This window comes from Somniosus microcephalus, chromosome 30 (assembly GCF_052327205.1).
Source record: "Somniosus microcephalus isolate GS21.2 chromosome 30, FLI_Smic_1.0, whole genome shotgun sequence".
NCBI lineage: Eukaryota > Metazoa > Chordata > Chondrichthyes > Squaliformes > Somniosidae > Somniosus > Somniosus microcephalus.
In genome coordinates, this window is record NC_141016.1 from 19,167,826 (window position 1) to 19,180,082 (window position 12,257).

At 48.7% G+C, this 12,257-nt stretch overlaps 1 protein-coding gene across 3 annotated transcripts in view; it reads left to right on the forward strand.

Moving 5' to 3' along the window:
- The window catches only part of LOC147097984 (disintegrin and metalloproteinase domain-containing protein 9-like), a 141,373-nt gene that overhangs the window by 76,483 nt on the left and 52,633 nt on the right, over window positions 1-12,257 (forward strand). For all 3 annotated transcript variants that reach the window (XM_085971177.1, XM_085971178.1, XM_085971179.1), the window contains 4 exons: window positions 4,918-5,087; window positions 6,271-6,352; window positions 9,685-9,815; window positions 10,364-10,535. In XM_085971177.1, coding sequence (XP_085827303.1) covers window positions 4,918-5,087; window positions 6,271-6,352; window positions 9,685-9,815; window positions 10,364-10,535 — 555 coding nt within the window. The remainder of the gene's footprint in view (window positions 1-4,917; window positions 5,088-6,270; window positions 6,353-9,684; window positions 9,816-10,363; window positions 10,536-12,257) is intronic.

The following is a 12,257-nucleotide window of genomic DNA, read 5'->3' on the forward strand; positions in this document are numbered from 1 at the left end:
TGCTGCAACACATTGGCCCTGAATTTCCGATCGGAGGCTTCCTGCGGGCGGATGCTTCCGATCGGAAAAAAATCTACGCACTTACCTGCTGGCTCCGTAGATCCCGAGGCTTCCGATCCTGGGCCTCTGCGTATTTTGGTAGAGCAGAGGACCAGGTATCTCAGGGGCACATGCGGTTCGCAAGCACCGCTGGGATCACGTGGACCAGGCGAACCAATCAAAGAAGGGAATCCCCCTTATAGACAGGTCTATACGCACAGATCTGTCAAAAGTATGAATGGGGATCACTTAAAAAGCAGTTAAACATTAAATACATTTTTTTTAAATCACCTATTGAAAATTAGTTAAAATTACATTAAATTTGAAAAAAATAAAGTTTTTTACGGGGCTAAAAATAAACTTAGCTTTATTTAAAAGTACAGGCTGAGCGTCCCGAATCCAGCAACCTCGGGACCGAGGCCGAGACGGTTTTCGGGTTTTTCCGGACTTCGGAACGTGTTTCTGATGTCCGAAGTCCGGTAACGCCCGAGCCCGGGTTGCGATATTTCCGGACTTCGGACATCAGAAACCCGTGCCGAGTCTGGAAACGCCCGAGCTCAGGTTGCGTTTTTGGTAAGCCTCCCTCAGGGTGTCCGGATTCCGGAACATTTTACGGATTCCGGACCCCTTCCACCAATCGTCCCGGAGTCCGAAACATTCCGGAACTCCGGATTTGGGACGCTCAACCTGTATTTTTAAATTATAACTGAGTGAAAATGTTTTTTTTAAAACTCTTACGCCTGCTTTTACCAGGTGTAAGATTTTTAAAGGTTTTCTGCGGGCGGAGGTTGTGCAGAAAGCGGAACTCTCCCCCCGCAGAGGGTCTTCTCCAGGGCAGGCGGGGCTTGACAGATCGCAAGTGCTGGTTTTCAGCGCGTCGCATGCCTGAAACCGGCACTTGCGAGGCCCCTACGGGCACGTACACACCTCGCACACACCCGCGGGGGTCGGAAAATCCAGCCTATTGCAGCCAAGGTCACTGCAGCCTGAACCTCTTTGCGCCTGGCTCCTTCCCCGGCTGCAACAGGGGATATCAGCAACAGCAGTCAGTCTGCAGCTCCTGCATGTATTAAGCAGGTGACTGATGCCTTGTTTGTTAGGAGAAACACATTCGCCACTTTACCCGTGGACAGCTGGAAGCAGCAGGATAGGGCTCCGGGGGTTCTCACAGATCTCAGGACTCCCCCCACAAGTGCAGGGCGTCGTTGACTGTACCTGTGTCACCATGAAGGCTGCTCCACGCGACTCCACTGCCCTCGTGTATCGCGAGGGCTTCCACTTTATTAATGTGCAGCTCCTGTGTGTGTGATCACCAGCAGGTCTATGCCCACTTTCCTGCTTTCATACTGTCATCGAGCATTCCCCCTCCACCCCCCCTCACCCCGTCCAACTCTTTGAGCCTGCACTGTGAGTGAGAGCCTCGCTGCTTGGGGGCTATCCGCTGTACAGTTGGCTCATGACTCATTTTAGGAACCCATATTTGGCTGTGGAAACCGGCTACATCAGATCCATGGGTTAACTTGAGCCCCCATCGAGTAATTCATTGGAGTCCTCACACAACGATTATGGTGGTTGTCTGATTGACAAAGTATATACGGCACAGAAACAGGCCATTCGGCCCAACAGGTCTGTGCCGGTGTTTATGCTCCACACCAGCCTCCTCCCACCCCTCTTCATCTCACCCCATCAACATATCTTTCTATTCCTTTCTCTCTCATGTGTTTATCTAGCTCCCCCTTAAATGCATCTATGTTATGTTCCTGAACTACTCCCTGTGGTAGCGAGTTCCACATTCGAACCACTCTCTGGGTAAAGAAGTTTCTGCTGAATTCCCTAATGGATTTATTAGCGACTATCTTATATTGATGGCCACTACTTCTGGTCTTGTCCGCAAGTGGAAACATCTAGGCCTAGAAATTCGGTGGGCTGCGCCGCCAGTTAGCGCCCAAAGAGTGCACTTCGTGGGTTTAGCGCCACTGGCCACGCCTCCCATGAAATTTAGCGGGCACTAATGGCGACGTTAGCCAGTAGTGCTGCGCCGCCACCGATGACGTCATCGGTGTGCGCAGCGCCCCGCTACCGCCCCGATCGCAAAATTTGGTAGCGCCCCCTGCTTTAACACCGGTTCAAATTTGTGACCGGTTCAGGGGGGCCTACCTGCGGCGGTAGAGGCACTGAGGTGCGGGGCGGCCATTTTTTCTGCTGGCCGCCTGCCAGCACCTCTTTGCGCCGCCATCCCCGGCCTCCTGAGCCCCCCCCCCCCACGTTGTGCCGGCTGTCTCCCAAGAGCCCGGCACTTCTCCTTGGTGCTAGGCTCTTTTGCCGGCACTCGCGATCGCCGATCGCGCTGCAACAGGCCCCTCCCCTTTAAGAGGAGGCACGTTGCGCTGCAATTTTCAGTTGCAGCGCCCCAAGAGGGATGCGGGGTGCCTCGAGTAGCGCCGCGCTTCCGTTTGGGGCGCTCAAACTGAATTTCCGGCGGGCGCTCGCGACTCCTTCCGGGGCGGTACTTCTGGCGCCCTGGCGAGACTAGGCCCTAGTCTGGTGGCGCCCTGCAATATCGCCTACAAAGATTGTCCCATATGATAGTGGTTTGTTGTATGGGGACAACTCATAGAGCAACTATTTGAGGAGGATCTTGAGCATGATGAGGGAGGGGACATTGATGAAAGTCAGATGGCGAGGAAGCAGGACGGGTCCAACAGTTTCCTGTAGCCAGAGCTTTTCGGCAACAGCTGAGTGATGAGCACTTTATCTGAACAGTTGATGCTCCTCCGCATTACACATTACATCCAACATATCTCCCAGTCCCTCCAACCTAAAATAAACTACATCTGCCCAACAGACCAACATTGATATTCATCTCAACTAACACTGCAGGGTCACCAGCGAACACAAAACTTTCAAAAAGGTTTATCATTCTACTGACACAGAAATGCCTGCACACAATTTTCTACCCCAGTGTAAGCACTTAGTGCCTGTCCTAAGTGCTGTCTTAGTAACTCTAGTGCTTCTACGAAGTGGTAGAAGTGGCTGGCACATGGGAGGTGGACGGCTGCTGGGGTTCATTTAATGTCTCATGAAATGCTTGTGGTCGGTGAGCTCTAGGACTCGGGGCCCGAGAGGGCCTGCTGTATGCTGCAGAAACTCGCCATCGGCCAGGGTGCTCTGACCCAGCCGGTTTTCTGGCACCAGGGCGGCCGTCGGTTCAGGAGGGGTCCCAAGGATTCAGACATGTTGCCTTCATGAGAGATCGCCTCATGCTTCATTCTTGTTGCATGACTGGCCCTGCTACCTGGCTTGGCTAAGAACTCCTACTGATTGGCAGGAGAGCGGACTCGAGGACATCTGTGATCTGATTGAGGCTGCTAGCCATTCACTCACCCAGCCGGTCCGAGGCGGAGGAGATGGTTGAGCCTCCATGTCCCCAGAATGAGCATTGCTGAGAAATTCCAACAGTGGTGTTTCAGAATCCTGCAGGGGGTGGGGTTCAGCTGCAGCAACATCCATTGGGGTGACCAAGTCTTGTGCCTTCTCCGTCCATGCCCGTCAACTTGTTGATGGGGAAGAGAACCTTCTTCCTGATGGTAACTTGCTGTATGTGTGTCTACTGCTGCATCGGAAAACCTCTGGGTGGGGGGGCGGCAGGGGGCTGCAACTCGTGTTGTCCGCTGCTCCATAGTCTTGCCTTTCCCTGTCCCACACTAAACAATGTACCTCCTCTTTTAAGCTGTTCCAGCAGGCCCTTAAAAAATGGCCACAGCGCCAGATTTTCCACCTTCTAGTTGGCGAGCTGCTTTTGCGCTAACGTTAATGAGCAGTGCCCTGGAGAATTGCATGAGTCGCCCGCTGATTCGTCCGAGTAACTACTGCGCTCGTCCCCCCCCCCACCCCACCACCCGCTTACCGTGCATGTACAGAAACCACCCCTTTTGCGAGGGTGAAAGGCTAGGAATTATCGGTTCACAGATGACACCTTTGTTGCAGTTGTAGGACTTTCCCCACAGGATGTCATCTCGCTGTCTGTGTCTTAGGGGAATGTTTCACCTCCGACAAAGGGGAATACAGCAACATGCTGCAAGAATTGGAAACATCCCAAATTTGGAGGGCCGAGTTGCAGCAGGGCACCCTCCGCCCTCCCCCACCCAGAGGTTTTCCGATGCAGCAGTAGACATACATACAGCAAGTTACCATCAGGAAGAAGGTTCTCTTCCCCATCAACAAGTTGACGGGCATGGACGGAGAAGGCACAAGACTTGGTCACCCCAATGGACGTTGCTGCAGGTGAACAACCCCCCCCCCCCCCCGCCCCCCGTGCAGGATTCTGAGACACCACTGTTGGGGAATCTCTCAGCGATGCTCAATCTGGGGCCATGGAGGCTCTGGCACACCTAAACGTTAATGACTTGAAAATCAATGGGGTTGGTTCACCTCTGGTAGTTGGTGTGATGGTGATTGTAATTTCTTGAGAATTGAAGTCCAGTATCATTCTATCAGGGACGGAGCCGTATTTTGAAACAAATTTATGTCATTTTTGGCCTGTCACCTTGTAAATGTAAATTGTTGTGCTTTCCAAAAAGATAATACCCTGCTGTAGCACTTGGGGACTTAGGACTGTGCATAGAAGGAGCTTGGTCACTCAGTCCCATTGCTGTGATCTGCCTTTGATCTCAAGGCTGTCACATGCAATGGTGTCGTCAAAAGAGCAGAACCGAAAGGAGAACCAAAGAGGAAAAAAAAACCATGAACGTGGAAAATATAGAATCCTTTCTTTGCCCTTGAAAATGCTGCCTTGTTTAAGCTGATATTTTGTCTGTTAAGACAAGAAATAAATTGGAACTATATAAATTAACAAACTGTACTTTTCCCCCCCCTCAGATGTACAGTTCCTTGAACATCCGTATAGTGTTGGTTGGCTTGGAAATCTGGTCCAACCAGAATCAAATCAGTATAGACGGAGGAGCAGGAGAGGTGTTGGGGCGTTTTGTACAGTGGAGAGAGAACAACTTGCTGTCTCGTCGCAGGCATGACAGTGCACATTTAATTCTGTGAGTGTTCAGTGCATTAATGCAGATGACTTGAAGTGGGATGCAGTGTCCTTTCAAAACTTACTCCTCTGAGAGACACGTTTGCGTGCTTTTTTTGTAATTTTGGAAAGGTATGGTGAAATCGCATTAAATTTGCTATCGTCTTTTGTGATTCCATTAGTGTCATCAGAATCTTGACCGACAATTAGGGAAGCGATGTGAGTACAGGAAACTTTGTGCTATCCGGCACCGACGGGACCGAGCTGTTGCTGTTCCCTCAAAACTGCCGGACAAACCAGCGTTAATGTTGAAGCATACGGAGCTTTTCATCTCCGTATCTGACAACAAACACTGTTGCTTAGCAACAGCTTCTAAACAGTCGGCCCGTACCTTGGAAGCGTCTCTGTAGCTTAGCAACAGCTTCAGAGAGACTTTCCAGAGCCTGACTGTTGAAAAAAAAAGCCACGAGAAGAAAAAAAAACCTAACAAAACGGCTCCTGATTTTTGCCGGTGGCTCGAGCTTGCCGGACACTTAGCCTCCGGATAACACAAAGTTTCCTGCAGATTGCACAGGGGGAGAAGAGGAAACTTGAGGTTGGGGGAGAGGTAGTGGTTGAAGGCTTGGAGTAAGGAGAAGTCTCTTTTTAATTAAAGTTGTTTCTTTATTCGTCAGCAGGAGAAGTAGTTTAAGGCGGGAGGAAGGCAGAAGTTCAATGCTTTTCTTTCCTTCCCTGTCATGCACCTGGATTTTCTTATCTTTTTCCATTTAATTTAGAAAAGAAAAACATATCCAGTTACTTTGCAGCTTTTACAGAAGACAGTGGGAGCAGGAGTCGGCCATTTGGCCCCTCGAGCCTGCTCCGCCATTCAGTAAGATCATGGTTGACCTGATCTTGGCCTCAACTCCACTTCCCTGCCCGCTCCCCATAACCCTCGACTCCCTGACCGTTCAAAAATCTGCCTTTTAATAGTTGGGTTTCATGCTGCTGGAACAGGACATCACAATGGCTGACTTTGCAGAGGACTAGATGATATGTGAACTATAAATAGTGTTCCTTGGAAAGATTCAAAAGTTGGATGCGGGCAGATTTTTTTTTATCTATAAAGAACCATAATCCATGTGCCTGTTAGCCAGTACTGGGGAAAATACTATAAATTTAGGGAACTGCTTCTGTTTGCTGTATTGCTTTTTAATATCTTTCAGGAAAAAGGGATTTGGTGAGACTGCAGGAATGGCCTTCGTGAGCACCATCTGCTCAAGGAGTCACAGTGGAGGAATCAATGTGGTATGGAATATGTTCTTCTCACGAGCTCTCGTACAAAAAACTGTGAACCAGAATGTTGTGGATAAGAACATAAGAAATAGGAGCAGGAATAGGCCACTCGGCCCCTCGAGCCTGCTCCGCCATTCAATAAGATCATGGCTGATCTTGGGCTCAAAGCCACTTCCCCGCCCGCTCCCCATAACCCTTCACTCCCTTATCTTGCAAAAATCTGTCTATCTCCACCTTAAATGTATTTAATGACCCAGCCTCCACAGCTCTCTGGGGCAGAGAATTCCACAGATTTACAACCCTCAGAGAAGAAATTCCTCCTCATCTCAGTTCTAAAAGGACGACCCTTTATTCTGAAACTATGCCCCCGAGTTCTAGATTCCCCCACGAGGGGAAACATCCTCTCAGCACCTACCCTGTCGAGCCCCCTCAGTATCTTATACGTTTCAATAAGATCACCTCCCATTCTTCTAAACTCCAATGAGTATAGGCCCAACCTGCTCAACCTTTCTTCATAAGTCAACCCCCTCATCTCTGGAATTAACCTAGTGAATCGTCTCTGAACTGCCTCCAATCGCAGGGCCGAAAGTGAATACTGCTCAGCTTCTGTCAATGCTACTTTGAAACGGTGTTCTGGCAGAACTGCCTTCTGCCCCTTTTCTCAATAGAGGAATGTCTGGTCCCTGCTCCACGCCTCACTTGGGCGCAGCTGAGATTGGGAGCACTGCATGGTGAACTGTAGGCGTAGACTCCTAGACGTGCTGCACACCACCAGTTTACACTGCGAAGCTCTCGCCTATAGCACCGCGCTTATTTCCTGGTGAATTCTGTTGCAATATCCCATCCAAGAAAGAAAATCTGCTTGGTTACAAAGTTACACGAAATGACATGTTAATTTTATACAAAATTGTTAGCATAATGTATGATATGTTAACTTATATTTCATTCCAGGTAGGGAAAAAGCCAGCCATCCAATAGTTCAGTGCTAACATAAGAATTAGGAGCAGGAGTGGGCCATACGGCTCCTCGAGCCTGCTCCACCATTCAATAAGATCGTGGCTGATCTTTTGCCTCAACTCCACTTTCCCGCCCGATCCCCATATCCCGTGATTCCCCTAGTGTTCAAAAATCTATCGATCTCAGCCTTGAATATACTCAACAACTCAGCATTCACAGCCCTCTGGGTTAGAGAATTCCAAAGATTCACCGCCCTCTGAGTGAAGAAATTCCTCCTCATCTCAGTCTTAAATGGCCTGACCCCTTATCCTGAGACTATGCCCCCCTAGTTCTAGACTCTCCAGCCAGGGGGAAACAACCTCTCAGCATCTACCCTGTCAATCCCCCTCAGAATCTTACCTGTTTCAATGAGATCACCTCTCATTCTTCTAAACTCCAGAGAGTATAGGCCCATTCTACTCATCTCTTCCATACCCCACACTCGCCTTCAAATATGGTGCTTTGTGTCTTTAAACTAATTGAGATTGGATCTTCAACTAATTGTACAACTTTGTATTGCGGAAACCTTCTGTTTCCTTAGAGAGGAGTGAAAGGAACTTAATGCACTCTGCAACCCTGCTCAGGTGCTCATTCAGAGAATCTATATTGTTTAATATTTGTCATATGATTTCTCTTTATTCCCCTCCTCTGGCTCCCTTACGTCTGACTGTGTTACCTGCTTTAGCCAGAAGGATGGGGTGGTTAAGATTAGAGAGTTTTCTGCAGCCACTGTCTATCTTTTTTCTGCTCCTTGAGGACAAAGCAACTGATAAACCAACAACCCTGTTCCAGAAAGGACACTTGCTGATTTTCGTGATTCAATCCCTGGTCGTCTGGATCCCATCCCACATGGGGGAGTGATGACATTTTTCTCAAGCTCTTGTTGCAAGCAGCCTGCCACAACCACAGCAACTTTACCATAGTGAAAATCTGAAAATTCTTTAGGCCTCTTATCAATTTCAGGGTCATTTAAAAATCGAGTCCAAATAGTATGAGTATTTTTATTTATTTCTTCTCACGAGGTGGGCAGGGCGGGCAAGGCCCAGTTTATTGCCTGTCCCTCGTTGACTCGAGAAGGTGGTGGTGGGTTGACTTGACCCACTGCCAGTCTGTGTGGTGGTGCTCCCACAATGGTGTTGGACAATGTTCCTGTTTAGCTGCAGGACCCTGCATAGCCAGCCACCATGGGTTCTCATGGCAAAAGAAACGTTGCAAATTGAATCGGCCGCGCAGCCCCTTAGAGGTCGAGGGCTGGAGGTGCCGTTGAAGTAAGGGTTGACCGGTTGCTACAGTCTGTAGATAGTACACTGCAGCCACATAGAAACATAGAAGATAGGAGCAGGAGTAGGCCATTCGGCCCCTCGAGCCTGCTCCGCCATTCAATGCGATCATGGCTGATCATCCAAATTCAGTACCCAGTCCCTGCTTTCTCCCCATACCCCTTGATCCCTTTAGCCTTAAGGAATATATCCAACTCCTTCTTGAATATATTTAATGTATTGGCCTCTACTGCCTTCTGTGGTAGAGAATTCCACAGGTTCACCACTCTTTGGGTGAAGAAATTCCTCCTCATTTCTGTCCTAAAAGGCCTACCCCTTATCCTTAGACTGTGACCCCTGGTTCTGGACTCCCCGACCATCGGGAACATCCTTCCTGCATCTAGTCTGTCCAGTCCTGTCAGAATTTTATAAGTTTCAATGAGATCCCCTCTCATTCTTCTAAACTCCAGTGAGTACAAGCCCAATCGTCCCAATCTCTCCTCATACGTCATTCCTGCCATCCCAGGTATCAGCCTGGTGAATCTTCGCTGAACTCCTTCCATGGCAAGAACATCCTTCCTCAGATAAGGCGACCAAAACTGCACACAATACTCAAGATTTGGTCTACCAAGGCCCTGTACAACTGCAGCAAGACATCCTTGTTCCTGTACTCAAACCCTCTCGCTGTGAAGGCCAAGATACCATTTGCCTTCTTAACCGCCTGCTGCACCTGCATGCTTTGGCGGCGGAGGAGATGAGACTGGTGGCAGGGGTGCCAATTAAGTGGGTTGGTCTGTTAGAAGTGGCTTTAAGCCCAAGATCGGCCATGATCTTATTGAATGGCGGAGCAGGCTCGAGGGGCCAAGTGGCCTATTCCTGCTTCTGTTTCTCATGCTGTGGATGGTGTAGATTGTGAGGGATTGGTTTCCTTCAGTATTCACTTATGATTATCTCCTACGTTTATTAAATGTCTTGAAGTAGTCGTCCTCCGAAGCTGTATATTTTATGTGTGGGGAGGCGCGGCATCTAAACTTGCGACGTTTTGGGCGCTAGTTTTCATGTTTTTTTCAATCTGGCTTTGTTTTCTAGTTTTCACAAAACATTCTGTATTTTGCATCCATTGTTGCTCATGAGCTGGGCCATAACTTGGGAATGAACCACGACAACGACCGAAACTGCTTCTGTGAAGCAAAGGCCTGCATAATGAACGCTGGAGCCACGTAAGTGCCGAATGGCCTCCTTCTGTGCCGTTATGACTCTGTGACTAAGTACAGGACACTTTCGATTAACCGGCCCCTAAATAACCGGAAATGTCGGTTAACCGGCAAAATTCAGGAGTAGGTTCAAGTAACTTTTATTACTTTTTTTACTCCATTTGTTGCTGTGCAAGGGTGTGGCTGCAGCTGTTGCTAAGCTACAGAGACGCTTGCAACTTGTGGCCATTGTTCTGAAGCACAGGGTTTGTTGCTTTATATGGAGCTCTCAGCTCCGTATCTTTTACTATAGCGTTCGGTTATCCGGAATTGTTGATGAACCGGCACCACGTCGGTCCCGTCCGTGCCGGATACCAGAAAGTTTCCTGTACATGGCTCACCGAAACTTCTGCATGGACCATGCTTTGGTGACATGAGTGTGCCACTTGCCTCATGTTATACAGCAAACTGCACTTCACTTGCATTGGGTTGGCGCGCTGCAAGTTGACCGTAAAATGGTCATTAAAAATGATTTTTTTGGGGGACTAATTCCTAGATTTCTAATCCTGTTACAGGGGTGCCACGAATTTCAGCAGTTGCAGTGCTGATGACTTTGAAGCTATGATTTTAAATAGAGGGGGCTCATGCTTGTTGAACATTCCCAGGCCTGAGGAGGAATACAGTCCTCCCTTCTGTGGTAACAAGCTGGTGGACAGCGGAGAGGAATGTGACTGTGGATCGCCAAAGGTCAGTTGTAAATTTACCCCCTTTTCATTCCTGGATACATCTTGCTCAGGTAGATGCCGATAGGTCTACAGTGATTAGAGTTGGATGAATAGATACTCAGCCCGAGAATATTGCTGCAATGGTTTTGTCTTCCCGTGTTTTTTCTTCCTTGCCCTGAGGGTGGTGACTCCTGCTTGCGATGTGGGCCCAAGTCACCATTCCCTGTGGGCATCCGTGCACACAGTCTTGGTGAGCCCAAAACCTGACTTCGCCCAATGTGGTAACTGTCAGTGCTTATGACCATCTGCTCATTAGGGACGCTGAAGCCGACTGTCCCCCATTGGGTCATAACTGCACAGAAGGAGGCCATTCGGCCCATCGAGTCCGTGCCGGCTCTCTGTAGAGCAATCCAGTCAGTACCATTCCCCCGCTTTATCCCCCTAGCCCTGCCAGTTTATTTCCCTCAAGTGCCTATCCAGTCTCCCCTTGAAAACATTGAGTGTCTCCGCTTCCACCACTTCCGCCGGCAGCGAGTTCCAGGTCCTCACCACTCGCTGCGTAAAAAAGTTTTCCCTCACATCCCCCCTGTATCTCTTGCCCAAAACCTTAAATCTGTGTCCCCTAGTCCTTGTACCATCAACTAGTGGGAACAGCCTTTCCCCGTCTAGCCTATCCAAACCCGTCATAATCTTGTACACCTCTATCAAATCACCCCTCAACCTCCTTTGCTCTAATGAAAACAAATCCAGCTTCTCCAATCTGTCCTTGTAGCTAAGATCCCCCATCCCCGGAACCATTCTGGTAAATCTCCTCTGCACCCTCTCAAGGGCCTTCACATCCTTCCTAAAGTGTGGTGACCAGAACTGGACGCAATACTCTAGTTGTGGCCTAACCAGCGCTTTATAAAGGTTCAGCATAACTTCTCTATTTTTGTACTCAATACCTCTATTTATGAAGCCCAAGATCCCATACGCTTTGTTAACCACTCTCTCAATATGTCCCGCCACCTTCAGGGACCTATGCACATTAACTCCCAGGTCCCTCTGTCCCTGCACACTTTAAAACTGTGCCATTAAGTGTATATTGCCTCTCCCTGTTCCTTCTGCCAAAATGCATCACCTCACACTTCTCTGTATTAAATTCCGTCTGCCACTTGTCTGCCCATTCTGCTAGCCTTTCTTGCCAACCGAGAATAGCTACAAGACCTGTGATGGAATCTGGGACGCTTGTGGTACGTGTATTTCAGTGCTACAATGGGCGACTTCTTTACCAATTGACCAATTGGAGGAGCATGTAATTCTGAACTAGTTGCAATCATACCACGGATCTGAAACTATAGGAATAAAGAGGGACTTGAGATACTGGGACTATTTCCACAGGAGCAAGGAAGGCTGACAAGATTGATGAGGTTTTTAAAATTATGAAAAGATTTGCTAGGCTGAATAGGAAAAGAATATTTTATCTGGTTGGGTACTTGGGTGGCGAGGGGGGTCATTAACTTAACATTGTCACTGGGATTGAGAAAAGAGGTCAGGAGAAATTTCATTACACAGAGTGGTTGAGGCAGAAACCATGGCAACGCTCCTTTATTGGAAGAGCAGATAAACTTTTGAAGCCGAGGAAAATACAGGATTATGGGGAGACAGCGGGGCACTTTGGATTCCTGTAGAAAAATGCCAGAACAGGCAAGTAGGCCCAACCACTTCCCATTCCCTTCCATCATACAGCATTTCCATGTTGAAT